Below are 25,108 nucleotides of genomic sequence, written 5' to 3' on the forward strand. Positions count from 1 at the left end.
GAGTTTCACAATTTAAGTCCTCAAGTCAAATAATCTAAAAAATGACACAATTCAAGTCTTCAAGTCAAATGATCTACAAAATCATACAACTCAAGGAAAAAAAAATGGTATAAATTATCCAATACATAAACAAAGCTTATAATATAATCATCCAATGATTGACTTTTTGGTCATAACACTAACATAATGCACCTTTTGATTCATCACAGAGAGTCTCCACTCTATTCGGTCCGGATTTGACGCACGCGAAGAAGATTAAGCCAGTCTGGAAGGATGTGGATAGGAGTGTTCAAGCGGCCGATTTTGTTAAAATCGAATTAAAGTAGTCAAACTAAAATTTTATTCAATTTTGAAAAATCAATCTAACCAAACCAATCAAATTAAACTTGTCAACAAATAACAACCGAACCAAAAAAACTGAAGTAAATTTAGGTTTGTTTGGTTGAATCGAAATAAGAGAAATTATCTTTCAAAAGGTCAAAACTCAATACATACACAAATACATTTAATAATTATAGACATGCATATCAAGATATATCCATAGAACTAAAATAAGAGAGATTAAACTGAATCAAATATAAAAAACCAAAGTAATTCAAGTAACTATAGTGTAAATTTCAGTTTGTATGGTTGAGCTGAAATAAAAGAGGTTAAATCAAACTAAATATAAAAAACCAAAGTAATTCAAAAATTCAACTAATCATAACCATTTTAACCGAAAATACTTAATTCAAAATTTGTCACTTCGGTTGAAAATTAAATAAATCGGATCCAACAAAACGCAGCACAAAGAAGATCCCACCCTCCTAAAAAAAATACACTCCATAGTATATTTTATTTTTTCTGGACTACTATTATCTTTTGTCGGAGTGTTAATCTTTTTAGAGACTATTATTGTCATTTTAGACTATCATTTTTTCGTATTTATTTTGTATATAATATAATCATTAATTATTTTCTATTTTTGCGATGTTCACTTCTAATATTATGAACGACTCGTAACGACGAATAATAGTTTGCTACTTATCAATATCAACGACCACTAATAATATGAAATACCGTAATATCATCCACTTTTTTAAAAAAAAAAAAAAAAAAAGGTAGGACAGAAGCACAGATCATGTATGCGTTTTACCCATAGGTAAATGCAACTACAATTCGAGATTTTCATGTTTGCGTGCTATTTTTATTTGATTTTCTAAAATGGTACTAATTAAAAAACGACGAAAATGAGAATTCGCCTTTGGTTGGCAAATGCACATGGTCTCTATGTAAGAGTTCATGAGTTCGAAATCCAGATGAGAGAAATCATTTGTTATAATAACAAGGGTATTAAATACTCGAGTGACTTGATTTCCAATCTTTACTAAAAAAAAAACGACAAAAATTCAAGATAGTTATCGATTGGTCCAGAAATTATTTGAAAATTGCAATTGAAAGATAGAGATAATGTTTGGATATTTGCGTTTTTATTTTATTTTATTTTGGGCTAAATTTGCCTTGTGGAGAGACAAGTCAGACAACACTACCTACCGAAAATTTTAAACAAGGAACGAAATTAGAATAAAAAATTAAAAGAAAATATACTTTCAACTTTTCTTTTTTTAATTCTGCACTATTGTCAACAATAGTGCAAGTCATTTGTACAGGCTAGGATCATGTCTAGTTTTAACGGGTCACAATCTCATATAAATATCGTGAGATGTTATTTTGGTGTTAGTTTTGAACAATTCACTCGTACGTTTGGATGACTCAGGAATAACACTAATTCAGAAATAGTTGTTATTTTTAGCGAGCTATTCTTACTATTTTCATATTTGGGTGAAAAAAATGTTATTCTTAACACAAGAAATAGTTTGAGTTAGTTACTATTCCGCTATTCCTATAAAATGTCGGGTTAGCAGCTATTCCGAATTTGAAGTTAACGAGTTATTCTGAACTATTTTTTGTTTCATCCAAACATACCTTATAATATTACTAAGCAAGCAACTAATATATTCTCTAATGATCCTAAAAAATTCTCTAACAACATTTATATTCTTGATTCAACAAATAGCCTCTAAATCCTTTAGTTGCTTGAAAAAGAAAGATCTTGATTTGCATAGCTAACACATTTCTAATTATGTATTAAATTTTCATAGCGAATACATTTCTACTATAATAGTAATAAAAGAATCAATTTTTGATCTTGTGATGTGAGAGATCATGAGTTTGAAATCTAAATACAAAAAATAATTTATTGTAATAATATTTATATGAAATTTAGAAGCTTAATCTCCATCTTTCTTTTAATAATAAAAAAAAACTAAAATAGTAGCACAATTATTTAATAAAGTAAACTAAGGGTGTGCTCCAGTCGGGAGTAGAAATCCCTCATTAAAGAGAAGGGAGGAGAGATGCTTTCAGACCGAAGCTGCTCGTCTCGTTTACTCGCTCCAGAAATGAGGAAATCGGAGAGGAGAGGAAGGGAGACAACACTGTAGCAGGGGGAAATCAACGTACAAAGCTGTGAAATTCGTACCCTCCGATTCGGAGTGTAGATGGAGTAACACGAGCGCGTTTCCCTTCCTTCGTCTCCTGTCCCCTTCCTTTGTGCGACATGCTTCTGGAGCACAGCCTAAGTTTCTTACATTTTCTTCCATTTTATTTTCTTTTTAGTTAGGCAAGTGTGTGTGAGTGTGTGTATTAAGATTAATGTGATTAATGTCGGACTAATTAATTGTAGTAATTAGTATTCTGATTAATGTCAGAACTATTTTTTTTTTAACCGTAAGAGTTTGGTAAATGTTCCGTTCATCTGGTAATGTTACCTTCATAAGAATATGACATTTTGCAAGGGCATGTACAAAATATAGGAGGCTAGGAGCTACCTTCCTTTTGAACGGTACTTTAGACGATCTGGAGCGCGGCGCTAGGAGCATCGCTTCTCTCCATTTTGGGAAACAGGAGATCTTCAGTTCATCATCTCAGTGCTGTACAGTTGTATGACATCTGGACGCTAGCGACACTGCAGCAGTCACGTCATTAAAAAGCAACGCTAGACCATCCAGCTGCCGAGTATTTTAAAAATACTCAAATTTATTAATATTTTATTATAAATAACCAGAAGTTTGACAAAATTATATTTTAGCTCAAACCGTAAGGAAATCTTACGGTTTGAATTTTTAATTCAAACCATAAAATTCAAACCGTAAGATTTCCTTACGGTTTGAAAATTTTTTTTTTATTTATTTATTTTTTTTAGCACAACTTTGCACCTCTGGTTAACATATCAAAATACCTTCAAAAATCATGAAAATTTACCGACATGCATTGTTGACTTCATAGAATAAGACTGTGAAGTTTCATACAAAATCTCAAAACAGATCGTGAGATATCGGCTCTCAAAAATTGCCCGAACTGCTGAAAGAGTGTTTCTGAGCCCAAATTTGCACATCTGATTAACATATAAAAACACCTTCAAAAATCATGAAAATTTACCGACATGCACTCTTGACTTCATAGAACAAGAATGTGAAGGTGTTTTGATATGTTAATCAAGAATGCATGTCGATAAATTTTCATGATTTTTGAAGGTGTTTTGATATGTTAATCAGAGGTGCAAATTTGGGCTCAGAAACACTCTTTCAGCAGTTCGGGCAATTTTTGAGAGCCGATATCTCACGATTTGTTTTGAAATTTTGTATGAAACTTCATAGTCTTATTCTATGAAGTCAAGAATGCATGTCGGTAAATTTTCATGATTTTTGAAGGTGTTTTTATATGTTAATCAGAGGTGCAAATTTGGGCTCAGAAATACTCTTTCAGCAGTTCAGGCAATTTTTGAGAGCCGATATCTCACGATTTGTTTTGAAATTTTGTATGAAACTTCACAGTCTTATTCTATGAAGTCAACAATGCATATCGGTAAATTTTCATGATTTTTGAAGATGTTATGATATGTTAACCGGAGGTGCAAAGTTGGGCTCAGAAACACTCTTTCAGCAGTTCGGGCAATTTTTGAGAGCCGATATCTCACGATCTGTTTTGAGATTTTGTATGAAACTTCACAGTCTTATTCTATGAAGTCAACAATGCATGTCGGTAAATTTTCATGATTTTTGAAGGTGTTTTGATATATTAACCAGAGGTGCAAAGTTGGGCTAAAAAAAAAAAAAATTCAAACCCCTAAGAAAATCTTACGGTTTGGGCAAAAATATAATTTTGCCAAACTTCTGGTTATTTATAATAAAATATTAATAAATTTGGGTATTTTTAAAAATATCGGATCCAGCTGGATATTATTTTGAAAATGATAAATATTATTAGAATATCTACATTACATTCGAGCAACTCCAACAAACTTCTGAATAACTACTAACTATTTTTTAAAAATTAAATTTTTTTAGAGTTTCTGACTTTTGCATTCTTAAAATTAATTTTAGAGTTTCTATTAAGTCATGTCAGCAATAGATTAAGAAGGAGGAATAATTTCAGTCAATCATTTGATCAGATGAAATTTATAAATAATTTCTTAATAAGAAACTTTAATGTATAGTTTATAAATAAGAAACTCTTCTGTATTTTTAAAACTGAATTAGAAACTGTTACATCATATTATAAACTCCAATAATACTAGAGACGTAGATACATAATCTTGCATCTTTTCTTCCAAATAATGACAAAACGAAATCACATCTCACTTCAACTTAATTATATGCCATGCAGACTTTAAATTTTGAATATACGAAGTTATTAGATAGGAGTTAGGCTAATATGACACTAGTGTTATATCAAACTAAATAACACCACATCTTAAACCCTTAGATCTGCTTTAAGATTCGTACTATCCGCTTTTATTGTTCAAGCACTTCATTTTGTACGAATCTTAAAGCAGATCTAAGGGTTTAAGATGTGGTGTTATTTAGTTTGATATAACACTAGTGTCATATTAGCCTAACTCATTAGATAGACGTACTTTTTTTAAATCTCATATTTTATATGTCGGTCTATTTTTTATTTTTTTCGCACTCAGATAGTGAGACACTCGAACATATCTCTTCGATCTCTTTTTGCCTTGTCCATTGTATATTTGTTTTTGTTTTTGCTTTTATATATCTTTTATACCTGTACCTAAATTATTTTTAGTTAGCATTTAAAAAAAATACGAAGTGAATAACACCTTGGAAAAAGAATATTCAATATTAATTGGAATGCGGAATTTATTTCTGGTCTAGTGGTAAAAACACATAATTTCTACGTAAGAGTTTACAAGTTAATTCGAAATCCACAAAGTGGAGAAATCCTTCATATTAATATGTAGGAATTTGAAATGTGTTGGATGACTTGAGTCCAATTCATATTAAAAAAAAAATTATGAAGTCCACACCGACCTAGAAACGAATTCGTATCCTCTGCATTCACTCAAAAATGAATCTTTTGAGTTAATTCATATGGACTGTCTGATCAGCATTAAGATTCATTCGAATTAAATCCACACTAATATTAAAGACCCCTATGTTTTAGGCCGAGGCCGGATGGGCTCCGTTTACAATCGGACGGTCCATATCTATTAACTCAAAAGATGAGCATCTTTTGAGTTAATGCATACGATGCTAGTGTGGGAAAAAATGGTACGGCGGAGCTGGCTCCGTCACGGAATGGTACAGCACGTGTTACTGTTCCGTGCCGTGACTCGCGTGTCGCATGCCGTGACCATTCGCGTGCCGTGACCACCCCTTGACATTTTAATCACGGCATGACACGTAATCACTCGAGTCATGTATAATTAGGACCATCAAATGGTGAATCATGAATAAACTAACTTAAATTATGAAAAATAGTTAAACATGAGAAACATAATCAATCACATTTGAACACGGCACCTGAATAGTCACAGCACGCGAGTTATGACGTAACTCGCGTGTCATGACTACCCCTTGACATTTTGATCACAGCACGGCACGAAACCAAAGTCACGGCACAAAACGGTACGTTTTTCCCACACTAGACAATGCGGACTCCCTAGAAACAGTAGACAGACATTGCGTGCGCACTTAATTTTTTCTTTCTTTCTGCATTATGTACATTTTGTTTTTCTGATGCTTGGACCCCACTTAATAACCACTATCTCTCAACCATTCATTGTTTTGTGGGCTTCAGTTTAAACTACTTTTGTATTATTGTAGCTTCAACAATAAATGATGCTTCTAATAAATAATTATTTTTTGTTAGATTCAAAATGATAATAAATGAAGCTTCTAATAAACAATTACTACGGGTTTCAAATAAAAAAAAGTCTCCAAGATGACGAAGGCTGTAGAATTTTTAATTTTTTTTTTCGGAAACCCTTAGGCAAATTTTATTAAAGTAAAATAGTTACAAACAAGCTGTTACATAAGATTAGATCACGAGTGTCTGAGAAAGTCTATAGCTGTAAACAAATGAAAAATGCACAAGGAGTATATGCATCATGTTGAGACCAAGTTGGTAATCCTTGCTTGATTGAAATGAGAGAAGCCTAGTGATTGTTTCCTTGATGCGCATGGTTGTCATATTCTTTCTATCAGACGACATCGAATAAGACACTGAATCAAACTGGACCTGGAACCGAATCAATCAGACCACAACAGTCACCACTCTGAAGATTCAAGAGAGGCACTGAATCAAACCAGATCGGAAACTGAATTAATCAGACATGAAAAGTCACCACTCAGAGGTCCTGAAGAAATATCAGTGTAAAGCCAGAAAAGAAAGAGAAAAGAGGAGGAGAAAAAAGATAACACACAACAAATAGCCAACACAACAACATATAAAATAAGTATTTATATGTACAAACTCAATCCACCCACTCTTCCATTGCTAAAAAGAGAAAGAGAGATCGGAAGAAGATAAGAAAAAACAAACCGCTTGTCCTAAAGAATAAAAGTCCCCAAAAAGGCGACGCGAAGAGCTAGAACCAGATCCAAGAAGTGCAAGCACCGAAAAACGATAGCCAGATCCACTAGATGAAAGTATCAGCTCGAAAACACCAAGAGTAGTGTGACCAGATCCACCAAACTTAGATGGGGCATAGGGAGGTGGAGGGGTTGGTGGGAGTTGTGTGTGTGTGTCTGGAGTGAGTCTATGGTACTATGCATATTATGATTTGGTCCGTAATACGGATCAATATTTTTATTTTCAAAATCCTAACGGTCGATCCGAACCGTTCAACATATTCCCCATATGAATATGTACTTGCAGACCAAATTTTATATTTTTTAGAATTTTTTTACTATTTTTTAAGATACGTAGAAAATCACTATTTTTGGATGGTCCAGAATTTTCAGATCAAGTGATTTTCTAATCTTAAAAAATAGTAAATAAATTCTAAAAAATATAAAATTTGGTTTGCAAGTACATATTCATATGGGGAATATGTTGAATGATTCGGATTGACCGTTAGGATTTTGAAAATAAAAATATTGATCCGTATTATGGACCAACCCGTAATATGGATAATACCATAGCCTCACCCGTGTCAGGCCGTGTGTCTGTATGAGATGGGGGATGGGTGCGCTGCCATCGCTATTCTAATCAAACAATTTAATTTTTAATTTCTTATTAGTCTGAAACTGAATGTTTTTAAATGGGTTCACATAAAATTCTGAATGCGCTCACATAAAATACGTGAGAACATAATTTTGGATTCCTATGCATTCACATATGATGCGTGAATCCACAGTTGGTGTTTGATACTTCAAACAAAATAACAGAGATTGGTTCAGAGACTATATATCTAATTATTTCTGAGAGAATCTTGTTGTACTTCTTGTCCCTAATTCTTACTTGACGAAACACAAAACAATAGAAGGTGGCAACTAGGGCTACACAAAAAAATTATAGTTCGTAATTCGATTCGAGTTTGATTCGAAAAGGTCGTAAAAAAGTCGATTTGAAACAGTTCAAAATTAATTCAAATCAAATTCAAACTGGACCTAGTTAGTTCAAAATAGGTTCATGAACTATTATAGTTCGAATATCAAAGTAATGTAAACCATTGATTTTCGCTGATAACTTATGTTCGCTGATGACTTAAAAGTTAAAACATAAGGCCGTCTAGCCATAAGTCATAACTCCTAAGTCGTAACTCTCGCTCTCAATTCTAAAACCCTAGACGACTTTCACCTCTCGCTTTCGGCCACTACGATCACTCTTCTTTGTTGTAAAAAAGTTCGTAAAAGATTCGAAATTGAATTCGTAAAAAATAAAAACGATAAATAGAAGAACATAAACAAGTTTCATTCGGATAATATCTGGCTCTTCCAGATTGGAGGTAGTAATTTCTGGAATCACTCAAGCTGATCGCCAAGCTAGCTAGTAATCCGTCCGGGACATCTTGGTTCCCTTGGATTCAAAGTAGGAATTGTTCAGTGCCAAGGGACCAGCGATCGCAAAATTTGCCCTGTGCAGGAGGTCCCCGGTGATCTTTCCTGAGAGATGGCGGGATGAATGGCAATCCGTATGGTTCCGCTAATCAATGAAATATGAGCCAGTTAATCTCTTTGTTAAAACAGATCCTACTAAAATTTTAAATTTAATTAATTTAACAAAATTTCGTGCAATTTTCTTGATAAATTACATTTCCTTGGGTACATGGTAACTGAATTCATTTCATGAGGTACTTGTTTGTTGTTATACTAATTTTATTCCCAAATTTATAAGAAACAACTTAATTAGTATAGAAGGAAGAAATCTATGAGTACGTACAGTGCACTAACCAATGAAATCAGGAATTATCTGTCCATGACAGAACCAGCCAGTAGGGAGTGCTTCTGACTAATTAAGCAATGTAGCAGATAGGGTTCAAACAGTGGTGGGTAATGTAGCAACACAAACAGAGTATACCACATTGGTGTGACGCACCTGGTAATTTTGGCTTGTCTGGTTTATGTTAATTTGCTTCTGCCTCCAAAGTTTCAGGACCAATTTCCATATCTGTCATGAACTTCTTCAGTAGGTAGGCTGCCAACCAAGGCTGGCACCCTGTTGTAATTTATTTAACTTGATTTAGTTAATTGGGTTTTAATGCATTAAATATATGTTTTGCAAGTTTTTTGGGTGATTATTGAATTTCTAAGATTGAACTGTACGTAGCACATGGAGCAGCTATTTAATATGGATGTCTTATTTTGTTTTCCCCTCTAATTTTGACCTTCTTTCTTCTTTTCTCTATTTTCAGGATTGTTTTGAAATGAGTTACAATGAGGAGTACAGCTTGCTAGTCTTTAACCATATATTCAATTAGACATTTACTTTTGTGCAATAACTGATAGAAATATAGAAATCAGATTATCCCTGAATATTTTCCCGAAATAATTTTGCATGAATTATTTTCTAATTTATGGTTTGCTTTTCAATGTGCAGGTATAGTGGATATTAATGACGACTAGGTCAATACAAGAGCGAACGAGTAGCTGCAAAAATTTATACATTAATTTCTTGTTATTCCAGTATGTATATTTGTGATAGAACTTCATATAGAAATATTATGTTTGGTACGGAATGTATAGAATCTCTTTATCATTAAGGGTGTTGTCCGCAAAGTGAAGGTTTAGAGTCTCTTTATCATTAAAATTAATTTCCTTAACCCTTTAACTCAATGTAACTCATTTGTGATAGACAATTGTTTTTGAGTGAGTCTATGGTACTATGCATATTACGATTTGGCATCGTGCTATGGCTCTATATTCGAGTTTTCAAATCCTAACGGTTGATCTGAACCGTTCATCTTATTCTCCATATTAATATGTGTTTGGAGACCAAATTTTACATTTTTTGAAATTTTTTACTATTTTTTTAGATATTTAGAAAATTACTTGATCTGAAAATTTTGGACCATCCAAAAACAGTGATTTTCAATAAATCTAAAAAAAATAGTAAAAAAATTTCAAAAAATATAAAATTTGGTTTCCAAACACATATTAATATGGAGAACAAGATGAACAGTTTGGATCAATCGTTAGGATTTAAAAACTCGAATATAGAGCCGTAGCACGGTGCCAAATCATAATATGCATAGTACCATAGACTCACTCATTGTTTTTCAAAACCGTAGTAGAGACTATAAAGTTGTGAGGAAGAATCAAATTCTTGACCTTTAGGTAACCGGACTTTTATCAAGGTGGCTACCTCCCCTTTCTCGAAGTCAGACAATTGTTGATCACCAATAAAGGTACAGAATAGCAATAATTATTCACAAATCAATAAATTGAACTGTGCAGGATGCGGCAGGTCTATCATGGGCCGTGCTCTGTTTGTCGTAGGTGAGATAGGAGGAAACGACTACAACCATCCATTAGCTGATGGGGCAACCCTAGATGAACTCCTAACCTTTGTCCCTGATGTAATCAGAACCATGAGTTTAACCATCCATGTAAGCATTTGTTTTTGACTATTTTCTCTTTTCTTAGCATAGTTTCAACTTTGAAGCCATTGATGTTTATTATTATTAAACATGTAATTGGGGCACATGCGCTTATGCATTACCCACTGGCCTCTGCATCAGCAAAAAAAAAAAAATTAAAATTTCACATGCACAGGAATATTTCAATGCTAAACTCGGATCTTAATTAATATACAATTATACAGGCATTGATCAGTCATGGTGCCAAAACATTATTGGTTCCAACTATTTATCCGATAGGATGTGTCCCGATGTATCTTACGCAGTTTCAAAGTCAGAAAACAGAAGACTATGATCCAAAAACAGGATGCATCAAACGCTTAAATGAGTTTGCAGAATATCACAATGCAATGCTTTCGGATGAGCTTGCAAATCTTCGGCTTCTCTATCCTCATGTGACTATTATATATGGAAATTACTATGAAGCTTCCATGAACATCTTTCGCAATCCAAAGAAGTTCGGTAAGATTTAATTAGCAATCAAAATCAGAAAGTCATACATTCAACAAGACACTAAAATCTTATGTCTATTATCAATAATGATTATTGTATGTCACTGTGGTTCTTACAACTTGATATCAACTTTTTTTAGAATTCAAATAATATAATTAATTTCGAAATATAACTAATTAAAAAATTATTCATTAATTTGTAAAAGAGCTCATTACCTATTCCGCAATAGAAAAATAATATGCTCTTTACTTCATGATTCTTTTTGCTGAGCTAAACATCTTTTTATATTTTTTTACGTAAGCATTACTTTTCAACCAGATAATTTATATTTTGAAAGAGTGTTCTTCTATGTATCGCGTGCACAAATTATATTCACTAAAGTAACTGTATATGCAAGATAATATAGTTTAATTTATTTCATTATTAGATCAGTATACTAAAATGTAACATTCTTCTCATGTATATTTTTAAGCTAGTAATTCAAGCCACTTATTTTTTGTGTGTAGGTTTCCACTACCCTTTAATGGCATGTTGTGGGGCCAAAGGCCCTTACAATTGCTCATCAACTGCAACGTGCGGAAATCCAGGTTTTACGGTTTGTTCGGACCCATCTAAGTACGTATCATGGGATGGGCTCCACATGACAGAGGCTGCTAACAAGGTAATAGCACATGGAGTGCTACGAGGATCATACTCTTCCCCTCCAATAAGTAATATTTGCTCTGATATCATGCATGATTCGGCGAGCCTTCTTCTCCCTTCAATCAGTGGCGTAGCCAAAATTTGAGTCAAGAGTAGCTAGCTAGGCAGAAGTGGAATTTGAGTTTTTTTATTTATTTTTTTTAAACGAATTCGAGTCCTTCATAGACCTGAACTTGGGCCTTGCTACTGTACAACAGTTTCAATCTTAATTAAGAACTATTTTTTTTTTTTGGTAAATACGTCTTTCTATGGATGGTACAAGAAATTTCATTACAGTGCTTTATGCAAATTGTTTTGTTGTTCATTTAATCTAAACATTTCTTACTACTAATGATAAAACAAATTAGGAAAAGGAATTAGTTCAGATTTCTTATTGTTGTCATTTAAGTCAAAATAAGAACGAATACACCCATTTTATTGAAAAGTGAAAACGCTGGTAAAAATTTCAGATTTTGTGAAGGATGATAGCTTTACATTTGAGTGCAATTTAAGAAACAAAATGTTGTATTACGATCAAGCACTGAAGCGGAATATCGTGTCATGATGTCCACTGCAAGTGAGTTGACATGGATCAAGTAACTCCTTTTGAATTTGGGAATTAAAATTAATTCAAGCGCTATTGCAAATGTTTTGTGATAAACTGATAATCAAGTGGCATGACATAGCATCCAATTTGGTATTTCAAAAAAAACACACACACACACATCGAGATGGATTATCATTTTATTAGAGAAAAAATGCAAGCAAAAAAAATTGAAATTCCTTTCGAAAGAAGTGAAGATAAATTGGCCGATACTTTTACGTAGGGACTTGATCCGAAGTCATTTGAAAAAAAAAAAAGCAATATAGGATTGATCAATATATACAATCTTAGTTTGAGAGAGTGTTGAAAATTGAGAAATTAGGATTAAAATTAGCCTTAGTGAGTGTTTAAAGATTATAATAAAAATAAGGAGAATAAACAAATCGACAGCGCTCAAGGCAGATGCTGCCGATTTTTTTATTTATATCCAAAAATTAAATTAAATTTTAAAAACTAACCGAACCGGCTGTCAAATTTAAATCTACCCAAACCGGTTAACCGTTAACCGGACCCATTGAAATGGTTCGGTAAACCGTTAACCGGACCCAAACCATGGGTCCGGTTAACGGTTAACCGGATTCGTTGGTTCGCTGAACCGTTAACCGAACCCAAATTTTTTTTTTTTTTTTTTTTTTTTAAAAACAGAAAATTAAAAAAAAAAAATTTCTATTGAAAATATACATGAAAATTCATATTTAGATTTATCAAATTTACACCAAAAATTTTTGTAAATCAAATATGAAATTTAAAATTATAGAAAAATACACATACACATACACATACACATACACATATACATATACATATACATATACATATACATAAATAATATACGGTTACCAATTTTTTTTTTTTTTTTACTTTTTTTTAAAACAGAAAATTTTAAATTTTTTTATTTTTCTATTGAAAATATACATGAAAATTCGTATTTAGATTTATCAAATTTACACCAAAAATTTTTGTAAATCAAATATGAAATTTAAAATTATAGAAAAATACACATACACATACACATATACATATACATATACATAAATAATATACGGTTACCAATTTTTTTTTTTTTTTTTACTTTTTTTAAAAAAAATTTGAAAAGAGAAAATTTTAATAAATCTAAATACGAATTTTCATGTATATTTTCAATAGAAAAATAAAAAATATTAAAATTTTCTGTTTTAAAAAAAAGTAAAAAAAAAAAAAATTGGTAACCGTATATTATTTATGTATATGTATATGTGTATGTGTATGTGTATTTTTCTATAATTTTAAATTTCATATTTGATTTACAAAAATTTTTGGTGTAAATTTGATAAATCTAAATACGAATTTTCATGTATATTTTCAATAGAAAAATAAAAAAAATTTAAAATTTTCTGTTTTAAAAAAAAGTAAAAAAAAAAAAAAAAAAATTGGTAACCGTATATTATTTATGTATATGTATATGTATATGTCTATGTGTATGTGTATGTGTATTTTTATATAATTTTAAATTTCATATTTGATTTACAAAAAATTTTGGTGTAAATTTGATAAATCTAAATACGAATTTTCATGTATATTTTCAATAGAAAAATAAAAAAATTTAAAATTTTCTGTTTTAAAAAAAAAGTAAAAAAAAAAAAATTGGTAACCGTATATTATTTATGTATATGTATATGTATATGTGTATGTGTATGTGTATGTGTATTTTTCTATAATTTTAAATTTCATATTTGATTTACAAAAATTTTTGGTGTAAATTTGATAAATCTAAATACGAATTTTCATGTATATTTTCAATAGAAAAATTAAAAAAAATTTAAAATTTTATGTTTTAAAAAAAAGTTAAAAAAAAAAAAAAAATTGGGTTCGGTTAACGGTTCAGCGAACCAACGAATCCGGTTAACCGTTAACCGGACCCATGGTTTGGGTCCGGTTAACGGTTAACCGAACCATTTCAAAGGGTCCGGTTAACGGTTAACCGGAAATTTGGTCCGGTTAACGGTTAACCGGTTTGGGTAGATTTAAAATTTGACAGCCGGTTCGGTTAGTTTTTGAAATTTAATTTAATTTTTGGATATAAATAAAAAAATCGGCAGATGCTGCTACCCATAATCAAGAATGACCGAGTTTTTTTTTTATAAATATCTAAAAAAATAATTAAATTTGAAAAACGTTGCACCGAATTTCAAAATATACCTAATTAAACAACAAAATTTTTTTACAGTAATTCAGTTTAAAATCACAAAAAAAAATTGCGGTTTGAAAAAAAAAAGCAAAAAATCTTTGCGGTTTCAATTTTTTTTTTCAGATTTTTTAATTTAAATAGAAATATTTATAATTTATTTATTTTGTATTGAAATATATTAGAAATATTTAATATATTTCTTTGAAAATAGATGTAATACTATATAATTTGATTTATTAAAAAGACTGCTACAAATAACCCGGATCAATATTTTTCATGCCGGATTTTTTGCGGCTGTAAGAAAAATTAATATATTTCTTTATGTGTTATTGGAAAAAAAGAAAAATGTTTGGATTCTCAGTTATTGATCCCGGTTCAAAAGTCACTTCTAAGTAAATACATAAAATATTTTCATCATTCTAATACATTTAATTTCTAAAAAGTTGTATCTATTTTTGAAAAAAAAAAAATTTAAGTTATTTAATGATTGAAACCGCAAAAATTTTTGCAGGTTTTTTTTTTATTTTAAACCACTGATTTTGGAATTTCAAAATCACAAAAAAAATTACGGTTTTTTTTTTAAAATCGTTGGTTTTGAAATTCCAAAACCGCATTTTTTTTTGCAGATTTAGACTGAATTACCGCAAAAAAAATTTACGGTTTCGGTAGATTTCAAAATCCTGCACAACTTTGGTTAGTTTTTGAAATTCAATTATTTTTTTGAATATTTATAAAAAATTCGTCATGAATGATTGCCTATATGTTGTCTATCTCTCCATTATATTGCGTTGGAAGCAGGAGCCGAGCAACAATTCGAGCAACAGCAACAACAGGAGCTTATGTATTGCTTCTGGCAGTGTCATTTAATAATTGAGTTTCTAAATTTATTTACCTAGATACAAACTTGTATTATAGTAGAGAGTAGGATCTGTAAATAAAACTTTTTTTTATTATTAATATATCTGTTGGCTAAATTAGCCAATCTTTAAAAAGGAAAAGAAAAAAGAAGTTCGAATCATACATATGTAATCACAATTTTCATACTCATACCACTAAAAATGTTTGCTTCACAATTTTCAATTCGGCAAAAAATGTTTGCTTTATTAATCAAACAGTTTGAGTGGTCACACAAATTGGAAGGATCCTTCAGATATCTGAACTTGGGCCTTTACTTCGGTACCAGTTCCAATCTTAATTAAAAATATACAAAGGCAATCGTAACATACTAACATGAATTGGCCCAATCACCCTTTTTTTTTGGGTAAATACGTCTTTCCATAGACAGTACAAGAAATTTCATTACAGTGTTTTATGCAAATTGTCTTGTTGTTCATTTAATCTAAAACATTTTATATGACTAATGATAAAATAAAAGAAAAGGAAGTTCAGATTTCTTATTGTTGTCTGGGTCAAAATAATAATCAATAATGATTGCCCATATGTTGTCTATCTCTTCACTACATTGCGTTGGAGGGAGATGCTGGCACGCCAAATCATACATGATATCGGAGCAAGTGTTACTTATGAGAGGGAAAGTGTATGACCCCCATAGCACTCCATGTACAATCGCCTTGTAAGCAGCCTCTGTCATGTGGAGCCCATCACATGATATGTACATCGATGGGTTTGAACAAATCGTAGATCCTCGGTTTCCGCATGATGCAACTAATGAGTAATTGTAAGGGCATCTGAATTTGTATCCTCTTCATTAACTCAAAAGGGAATCTTTTGAGTTAATGAATATTGATCATCCGATATGCTTTAAGATTCGTACAAACTATATCATAAGCAGAGACCGGATTGACTACGTTTAAAATCAAACGGTTGAGATTCATTAACTCAAAAGATTCATTTTTGAGTTAATGCAGAGGATATACATTGAGGGCCTCTGGTCTCCCAACAAGCCATTAAAGGGTAACTGAAACCTATACAAAAAAAATGGCTTGAATAAGTGGCATAAAAATTATACATGAGAAGGATGTTACATAAGTAGTGATTTAATAATTGAATAAATTAAACCATATTATCTTTGCATATACAAATTACTTTAGTGAATATAATTAGTGCACACGATAAATAGAAGAATTTTTTTTTAATAATATTTCTTATCTGCTTTAAAAGTAATGCTTATGCAAAAAAAAAAAAAAAAAGAAGAAGAAAAAAAGAAGAAGAGAATGTTTAGCTCAGCAAAAAGAATCATGAAATAGTGAGTATATTAATTTTCTTTTGCGAAATAGGACACAAGTAAGGGTGAAAATCAAGGTTCTAAATAGCGTTTATAGCGGCATAGCGGGGAGACAAAAAAAAGGCTTTAATGAATAGCGCAGCTATAGCGAAAGCTATCATAAATAGCATTTGTTTTATTTCAAAAATTAATTTTATATTTCTCATGTCTCATCAAGAAAAAAACATCAAATTAATTAAGAAGTTATAATATTCATATTGAACCAATACAAAGTTCTAATTGACATTCAAAATATCTTTAATTAAAAAACTATCGATATATTTTATATTCAAAATATACCACTACCATATATTAATGCATGATACAAAATTTAATTGAGATAGCGGTATAGCCTGCACATGTTCCATTGTATTGATATAGCTTGATAAAGTAAAAAAAAAAACTCATATAGACATTAAAGCTCATTAAAATTGCAAAATTATAAATCCATATAGCATAGCGGACCACTATTTCCGCTACGTGCTACATGCTGTTAGCGCTATAGTAGTTGTAGCTCGAATAACGTAGTTTTACCCTGTAGCTTAGCTTTCTAGGTCTAAAACCGCTATAGCTAGCTATTTAGAACACTGGTGAAAACGGATCCGAATTATCCGATCTGTATCCGCTTGAGATTGGAATTCGTATATTATGCGGATTCGAATCTGGATATTTTTCAAATATACTACATATAACCGGATATTTACCGGTAAGGTATCCGGATAAATATTCTTACCGTAAACGGAGTGGATTTGCGTGTATCCGAATACATCCACCAATTCAAATCTATCCGGTGTCCGCGAACCCCGCAAGTCCAGGATCCGTTCCCTCTTCAAAGCTTCACGTGGGTGAACCAAGTCTACCTAGAGAGCTCTTCTCTCTCCACGGGGGGTGTACACTTCAAAGTGCTCACGTGGGTTAGAATGGTTCTCTCCGACTTTTCAACTAACAGAGATTAGAGAGTTATATAGTCTTGGCTAGGGGTGGCAACGAATCGAATCGAATCGAACTGAATTTATCTTAGGTTTAAGTTTGATTTGAATTAATTTCGAACCGAATCTGATTTGATTTGTTTCGAACCGAATTCATTTCGAATCGAATTAATTGCGAACTACACATTTTTCGAATTGAATCACGAACTAAATTATTTTTTAGCAGCTCTAGTTATACTGGTAGTTTATATATTAATTTTTTCTCGCGGGACAAAATTCACATGGCTTCTTTTTACCGGTATGAACTATGAAATGAGTGTTTTTAAGTTGAAAAATTGTTCATGAAAAAATACATCATAGACTGCTTTCCTGGTATGAACTATGAGAGACGACCGAAGAGAGAGGAGAGACAGTCATCTAGGCCGGAGAGAGGAGTGACAGCCAGTCGCTGAGATCGTCGGCTAGATTTTAGAGCTAGAGGGAGAGTGAGTTAGGGAGAGGTGGAGAGAGAACTAGGTTATTGAGATTTGAGAGCAAATGAGTGTCGGCTAAGTTAAATTATGACTCTCTATCTTGGATTTTAATTTCATCAGGTAAATGGACGGCCGATGTTATTATGAGATTCGAACCATAAAAGTAACCGAACCCATTTCGATCGAACCAGGCTAGGTTTGAGTTTGGTTTGAATTAATTTCTAACCGAACCTGGTTTGGTTCGTTTCAATTCGAACCCATTTCGAATCGAATTAAACTCGAATCAAACCCGAATCGAATCACGAACTACGAATTTTTTTGCCAGCCCTAGTCTTGGCTCCAGTGTAGTCTATTACTAAAGTATATATATCCGGACAAATGAAGAAAGTACTCAGATTTTTTGTGACACATAATTTAGATGCAATGGATAACTGAAATCATGTTGCTGCATTTAGTTAAATTATAAACTAACTTAAATTATTTATTTATTTTAATATTTACATTTTGTTAATTAATATATGTATCTTAAAGTTTATATAACTTAATTATCCGATAATTATTTGTTTCGTATCCGTATTCGTAGATTATCCGCTCTGTATTCGTATCCGTTTAAGACGAATTTGATTTTGAATTTTGACATCCGTTTACTATCTATATCTGTATTCGTATCTGTTCATTGACAGACGGATATAGATTTGGTATCAGCATTATCCGCTCCGTTTTCACCCCTAAGATCTTTTAAAAAATAATCATTTTTTTTTTGTTCTATTTTGCAATTATGTTACTTGAATTCTAAAATGTTGCTATCAAGTTATAAGGACCACAACAGTGACATACAATAATCATTACTGATATCAGACAAATAAGATTTTTGTGCATTTTTAATGTATGAGTTGCTCATTTTAATTGTGAAATGTTACGTAACTTCATCGGATTGCGAAAGATGTTCATGGAAGCTTCATAGTAATCTGCATAGGTAATAGTTACATCAGGATAGAGAAGCCGAAGCTTTGCAAGCTCCTCCGAAATTATTGCATTGTGGTGTTCTGTGTAAACTCATTTAACCGCTCAATGCATTCTGTCTATGGGTCATGGTCTAATTCCTTTTTTCAGCTTTGGAACAGCGTAATAGGATACACTGAGAGTCCGGGACACATCCTATCGTGAAAATATTAATTTGGAACCAATAATATTTTGGCACCACGACTGATCAATTCATGCATACAATGTATAATTGTATATTAAGTAAGATCCAATAATGTTTTGGCGCATAACGGCATGGGTCCCAATTACATGTTTAGCACGTTGGCATATTCCTGTGCATGTGACCCTGCATTAGAAATACATAGATGCGGAGCACGAGGCAGATTAAAAAGTGAATCAAGCATGTTAGCATGAAGAAGTACAGTTAAGTTGAAACAAATTAAAAATATTTTTGCTGATGTAAAGACCAATGTGTAACAGATCGATAAGCGCCTGTGCCATGTTTAATTAATAATATATAATAAGGCTCAATGGCTTGGAAGTTGAAACTATGCCATCAATGCATTATCAGCAAAAACTTTTTAATTTGTTTTATGCGGCTGAAACTATGCCATTGAGGAGGCTTGTTATTGTTAAACTTGTAATTGGGGCACATGCGCTTATGACCCTAGATCTGGCATCTGCATCAGCCAAAACCTTTTAAACTGTACTTCTTCATGCTAACATGCTTGATTCACTTTTAATTAAAACACGGGGTACTTTTTTGTGTGATTAGTCTCTAGTTTTTTTTATTTTAAAAGTCTCTAGCTAGCTCTTCTATCTGTTGTGACGTGCTTTAATTTGATCAATTTTTGTTGTATACATTGGTACTAAGAAAAATACAACATGCTGTACCCATGAACCACAAATTAAATAACCATAAACAAGAGGTTTCATTTGGATATAATACCTGGTTCTTCCAAGATTAAATTAAGGTAGTAATTTCTTGAAGCACTCAAGCTGATCGCTAAGCGAGTAATCCGTCCTGGACATCTTGATTCCCTTAGATTCAAAGTAGAAATTGTTCAGTGCCAAGAGACCAGCGATCGCAATATTTTCCCCATACAAGAGGTCCTCTGTGCTCCTTTCCTAATAGATTTGGTGGGATAAATCATAAATGTGAACCCGTGTGCTTCCGCTAATCAATGATATAAGCTAGTATCTCTTTGTTAAAACAGATCCTACTAAAATTTTAATTTAATTAATTTAACAAAATTTCGTGCAATTTTCTTGAGAATTATCCCCGTGATCCTATCGTTAAATGTTCTACGCATCACATAGCCACCTACCCTCCCCAACCCACACTCCACATGCATCCGTGGGTGTTCCACGTTGGTGGAACAGGTAGGGTTATTATCCACGTTGGTGTTCAACCAGTGGTGGGTAATGTGACAACACAAAGTAGCGTGTACCACTTTGGTGGGACCCATGCATGGGTTTTAATGCATTAAACATGCGTTTTGTAAGTTAGTTGGTGATGATTGAATTTCTAAGATGGAACTGTAGAGAGGTTTCTGGATGAGAACCACGCGGTATATTGGGTTTTAATGCATTAAAAACGTAAGTTTGTTGGTGATTATTGAATTTATAAGATGGAACTGTAACAGATGGAACAGTATAACAACGAATTGGGGAATAAAATTAGCTAGTATAACAACGAACAAGTACCTCATGAAATGAATTCAGTTGCCACGTACAAGTATCTCATGAAATCAAATTTTATGTGTTTTTGAATTTTTTACTATTTATTAAGATGAGTACAAAATTCAATAGTCTGAATTTGACTAGTTTTATAATTAGTAATAGCACAAGCATCAAATTTCTTAGAAATTAAGCAAATTAAGTTAGATTAAGTTTAGATAAATCTAAGTCATTATTATAAAAGGGAAAATGCGTGCTTTGACTTTATTCAAGTTGACAAATCTGCTCTTACTTCTAATCTTCTTCCTTTCCCGTGAAACTTATCTATACGTGCTTTGACTTTATTCATGCTTCCATTGACACGTGGGAACCACATAGGGAATGCAAGCGGATAAGAGAAGAAAATGATTTCTTCAAGTTGCGGCATAAAGGGGACTACAAGTTCCTTCTCTAGATGAAATAACAAGATTGACCGGGTAATTTCTATGAGACAACTACATCGCTGCCATGCTATCTGTAGATCGAATGCTGAATAAATTTGGCTATTTTGAAAGTTTTGATGGGTACACCAGAAATTTTCCCATTATAAAAGAAAGTAAGAAGTTAATTTATTTAAATCTGGAGATATAGGTATTTTGCAAAATGACGGACAAAATTGAAAGCATAACCCATCAGGTTAAGGTTCAGGTGCCTTAATTAGCTGGATTGCAAACGAATACGATACTTTTTATTTCTTCTAAAGTTATATGTTGTTCTAATGTGATTGTTGTTCAATAGATAATAATATGAGAAGGTTCACACTTCACGCAGACTTTTATCTAACGGAGTTGATTTATCTAATGTGTGGTCCTCATTAGATTTTTATAAAAGAAAAATACATGATTCTTAATTATATATATCTTGATAAAAAATTTGTCGTCCGTCAATTTCTAAAGAGAAGACAAATTTGTCTTTTTTCTATTAGAAGCTATATATCATACTTACCAATTCTTATAAAGCAACTATTTAAGTGCATCCCGCCAACTCCTAAAAAGTAAAAAGCAAGTATTTAAGTGCATCCCGCAAAATTGAATGATACAATATCTCTCATGGCTCCCGCGCATTTCCTTCTCTCTCTTCACATCCCTACCCTCACAATCCTTTTACTTCTGTCAAAAACTGGAAACTGCTGCTTCACCCACATTTTCAGTTTTGGCGACTCGAACAGCGACACTGGAAACTACCTGAAGCATATCGGCAACAGCTTCCACCCCATGCGTTACCTGCCATATGGGGAGACTTATTTCGGCCACCCTACTGGCCGGTACAGTGATGGGCGGATAATTCCTGATTTCATTGGTTAGTGCACTGTACTTGTAGATGTATTCATTCTATACTAAGTTGTACTTTCTTATAAATTTGGGAATAAAATTAGTATAACAACAAACAAGTACCTCTTGAAATGAATTCAGTTGCCAGGTACCCAAGGAAATGCTACGTGTAGACATTTAACAATAGGATCACGGGAATAATTCTGAAGAAAATTGCATGAAATTTAATTAAATCAATAAATTTTTAAAATTTTAGAAGGATCTGTTTTATCAAAGTAAGAGATTGACTGGCTTATATTTCATTGATTAGCGGAAGAATATGGGTTGCCATTTCTCCCACCACATCTCTCGGTAAATAACGCAGAGGACCTCCAACACGGGGTGAATTTTGCAATCGCTGGTGCCTTGGTACTGAACAATTCCTACTTTGAATCCAGGGGAATCAAGATGTCCCGGAAGGATTACTCGCTTGGTGATCAGCTTGAGTGGTTCAAGACATTGCTACCTTCAATCTTGGAAGAACCAGGTATTATCCGAATGATACCTCTTGTTTATGTTTATTTGTGTTTCATGGGTGCACAGCATGTATTTTGCTTAGTACCAGTACAACAAAAATTGATTAAATTAAAGCACTAGGTACTTTTTGTGTGATGAGTCTCTAGTGTTTTTTTTTTATTAACTAGTTCTTTTATCTGTGACGGCATGACCCATGATTTCCTGAATACAATTTATCTATTTCAAAATGTTAATTTGAAACTTTCTCCCTGCTTCTTTATAACAATGACAGCTATATATTATTTCTTTCTCATTAACCACGGGTTAAGGCCAAATTCCATCACAGCAGCACTAAACCGTCCAACTTTAACCCGAGGTACTGATCGGACTGTTTATAATGAATAAACAGAAAAAAAAAATGGTTTTGTTTCACGAGAGTTGAACTTTATAGACCACTATCTCAAGAAAAGAATTGCAAGCTCTGTAGATCATTTAACAGGATTATACTTTGTCAAGGAAAATGGGAAGGTGAAAGCAATAGCAGACAAAAGCAGGTACCCAAAAGACCAGGAAAGCGAAAAAAATGAAGAAAATGGAAGAAGTCAGACAATTGTTGATCGCCAATACATGTATAGAATAGCAAAAATTATTCACAAATTAATAAATTGTTCAGGATGTGGCAGGTCTATCATGAGCCGTGCTCTGTTTGTCGTAGGTGAGATCGGAGGAAACGACTACAACCATCCATTGGTTGATGGGGCAACCCTAGATGAACTCCTAACCTTTGTCCCTGATGTAATCAGAACCATGAGTTTAACCATCCATGTAAGCATTTGTTTTTGACTGTTTTCTCTTTTCTTAGCATAGTTTCAACTTTGAAGCCATTGATGTTTATTATTATTAAACATGTAATTGGCCTGGCCACATTCGCTTATCAGCTTATGCATTACCCACTGGCCTCTGCATCAGAAAAAAAAAAAAAATTGTTTTATACTGCTTAAACTGTGTACTAGTGTACTATTCATGCTAGCATGTTTGCCTACGGGCGTTATTCTCAAAAAAAAAAAAAAAGGAAAAAAAAAGGACAGGGCTGGTTCAAGCCAGGTTGTCATATTATTGAGAGTAATAATTACTTGATATAATAAATGTGGGTGGGTGGGGGGGGGGGGGGGTTTCAAAATTTCACATGCACAGGAATATATATGCCAATGCTAAACTAATGTATGATCTTAATTAATATACAATTATACAGGAATTGATCAAACATGGTGCCAAAACATTATTGGTTCCAACTATTTTCCCCATAGGATGTGTCCCGATGTATCTTACGCTGTTCCAAAGCCAGAAAAAGGAAGACTATGACCCAGAAACAGGATGCATCAAGCGCTTAAATGAGTTTGCAGAATACCACAATGCAATGCTTTCGGAGGAGCTTGCAAAGCTGCGGCATCACTATCCTGATGTGACTATTATCTATGCAGATTACTATGGAGCTGCCATGAACATTTTTCGCAATCCAAAAAAGTCAGGTACGATTTTGCAATCAAAATCAGTAAATTATACATTCTACAAGCCACCAAAATCTTAGCTGTCTCATTGTCTGTTATCAATAATAATTATTGTATGTCACTGTGGTCCTTACAACTTGATATCAATTTTTTAGAATTCAAATAATATAATTTCAAACTACTTCATGATTCTTTTTTAGGAGCTAAACATTATTTTATATTTTTTTGCATAAGCATTACTTTTCAAGCAGATAAGAAATATTTTAAAAGAGTGTTCATCTATTTATCGTGTGCACCAATTATATTCACTAAAGTTACTGTATATGCAAGGTAATTAATATAGTTTAATTAATTTGTTCCAATATATATTAGATCACTATACTAAAATGTAACATCCTTCTCATGTGTATTTTTAAGTTAGTTATTCAAGCTAATGTTTTGTGTGTAGGTTTCAGTTACCCTTTAATGGCATGTTGCGGGGCCAAAGGCCCTTACAATTACTCTTCAACTGCAGCATGCGGATACCAAGGTTCTACGGTTTGTTCGGACCCATCGAAGTACGTATCATGGGATGGGCTCCATATGACAGAGGCTGCTTATAAGGCGATTGCACATAGAGTGCTACGAGGCTTATACTCTTCCCCTCCCATAAGTAACACTTGCTCAAATATCATGCATGATTCGATTGACGAGCCTTCATCTCACTCCAGCGCAATGTAGTGAAGAGATAAACAACATATAGGCAATCATTCTTAATTATAGGTAGCAGCATCATTCTTGGTCTCGATTTTTTATTTTTTTATTTATTTTTTTAATATTTGAAGGTTCACAAGCGTTACAGTACTGGACTGCACGAGAAAAGGGATTATTTTTAGTAAATATAAAATCGGTTTGAACTTTGAGCACATAGGTCGATTTGTAATATGTATATTGCTTTAATATTATTTTTTAATTACTATTATTATTTAGCTTTCCATTTCAGATTAATTCTTTCCTTTTCCAATAAATAACTAAAATCCTGAAAAGGAGAACCTTTTTCCATGAAACATTTATTTGTACTGTAATTTTGAAGGTTCAAAAAATTTCACTAGTGGCCTATTTTTCATGGAAGGAAAAATTAGAATCGGAATCGGAATTGGTCATTTGACTGTAGAATCGAAGTCGGATGAATAGATCA

General features: G+C 32.6%; 2 protein-coding genes across 2 annotated transcripts; both read left to right on the plus strand.

The window, feature by feature from the left end:
• The first annotated feature begins 10,181 nt into the window (after window positions 1-10,181).
• Window positions 10,182-11,699, plus strand: LOC144564507 (GDSL esterase/lipase At1g28600-like). The gene is made up of 3 exons (XM_078314103.1): window positions 10,182-10,393; window positions 10,609-10,885; window positions 11,383-11,699. The coding sequence occupies exons 1-3, from the start codon at window positions 10,259-10,261 to the stop codon at window positions 11,661-11,663; spliced, it is 693 nt and encodes a 230-aa protein (XP_078170229.1). The 5' UTR covers window positions 10,182-10,258; the 3' UTR covers window positions 11,664-11,699.
• Window positions 11,700-21,597: 9,898 nt separating this feature from the next.
• LOC144564503 (GDSL esterase/lipase At1g28600-like) lies at window positions 21,598-24,750 on the plus strand. Its single transcript, XM_078314100.1, has 5 exons — window positions 21,598-21,956; window positions 22,239-22,454; window positions 23,097-23,248; window positions 23,676-23,952; window positions 24,380-24,750. The coding sequence occupies exons 1-5, from the start codon at window positions 21,707-21,709 to the stop codon at window positions 24,649-24,651; spliced, it is 1,167 nt and encodes a 388-aa protein (XP_078170226.1). The 5' UTR covers window positions 21,598-21,706; the 3' UTR covers window positions 24,652-24,750.
• The last annotated feature ends 358 nt before the right edge of the window (window positions 24,751-25,108 follow it).

Source organism: Carex rostrata, chromosome 13 (genome assembly GCF_964058835.1).
Source record: "Carex rostrata chromosome 13, lpCarRost1.2, whole genome shotgun sequence".
NCBI classification, from domain to species: Eukaryota; Viridiplantae; Streptophyta; class Magnoliopsida; order Poales; family Cyperaceae; genus Carex; species Carex rostrata.

Coding starts and splice junctions, on each gene's coding strand:
- LOC144564503 (XM_078314100.1), top strand. CDS start 21,707: ATGGCTCCCGCGCATTTCCTTCTCTCTCTTCACATCCCTACCCTCACA. Junction 21,957..22,238: donor GATAATTCCTGATTTCATTG/GTTAGTGCACTG, acceptor TTCATTGATTAG/CGGAAGAATATGGGTTGCCA. Junction 23,249..23,675: donor CCATGAGTTTAACCATCCAT/GTAAGCATTTGT, acceptor ACAATTATACAG/GAATTGATCAAACATGGTGC.
- LOC144564507 (XM_078314103.1), top strand. CDS start 10,259: ATGGGCCGTGCTCTGTTTGTCGTAGGTGAGATAGGAGGAAACGACTAC. Junction 10,394..10,608: donor CCATGAGTTTAACCATCCAT/GTAAGCATTTGT, acceptor ACAATTATACAG/GCATTGATCAGTCATGGTGC. Junction 10,886..11,382: donor TCGCAATCCAAAGAAGTTCG/GTAAGATTTAAT, acceptor TTTTGTGTGTAG/GTTTCCACTACCCTTTAATG.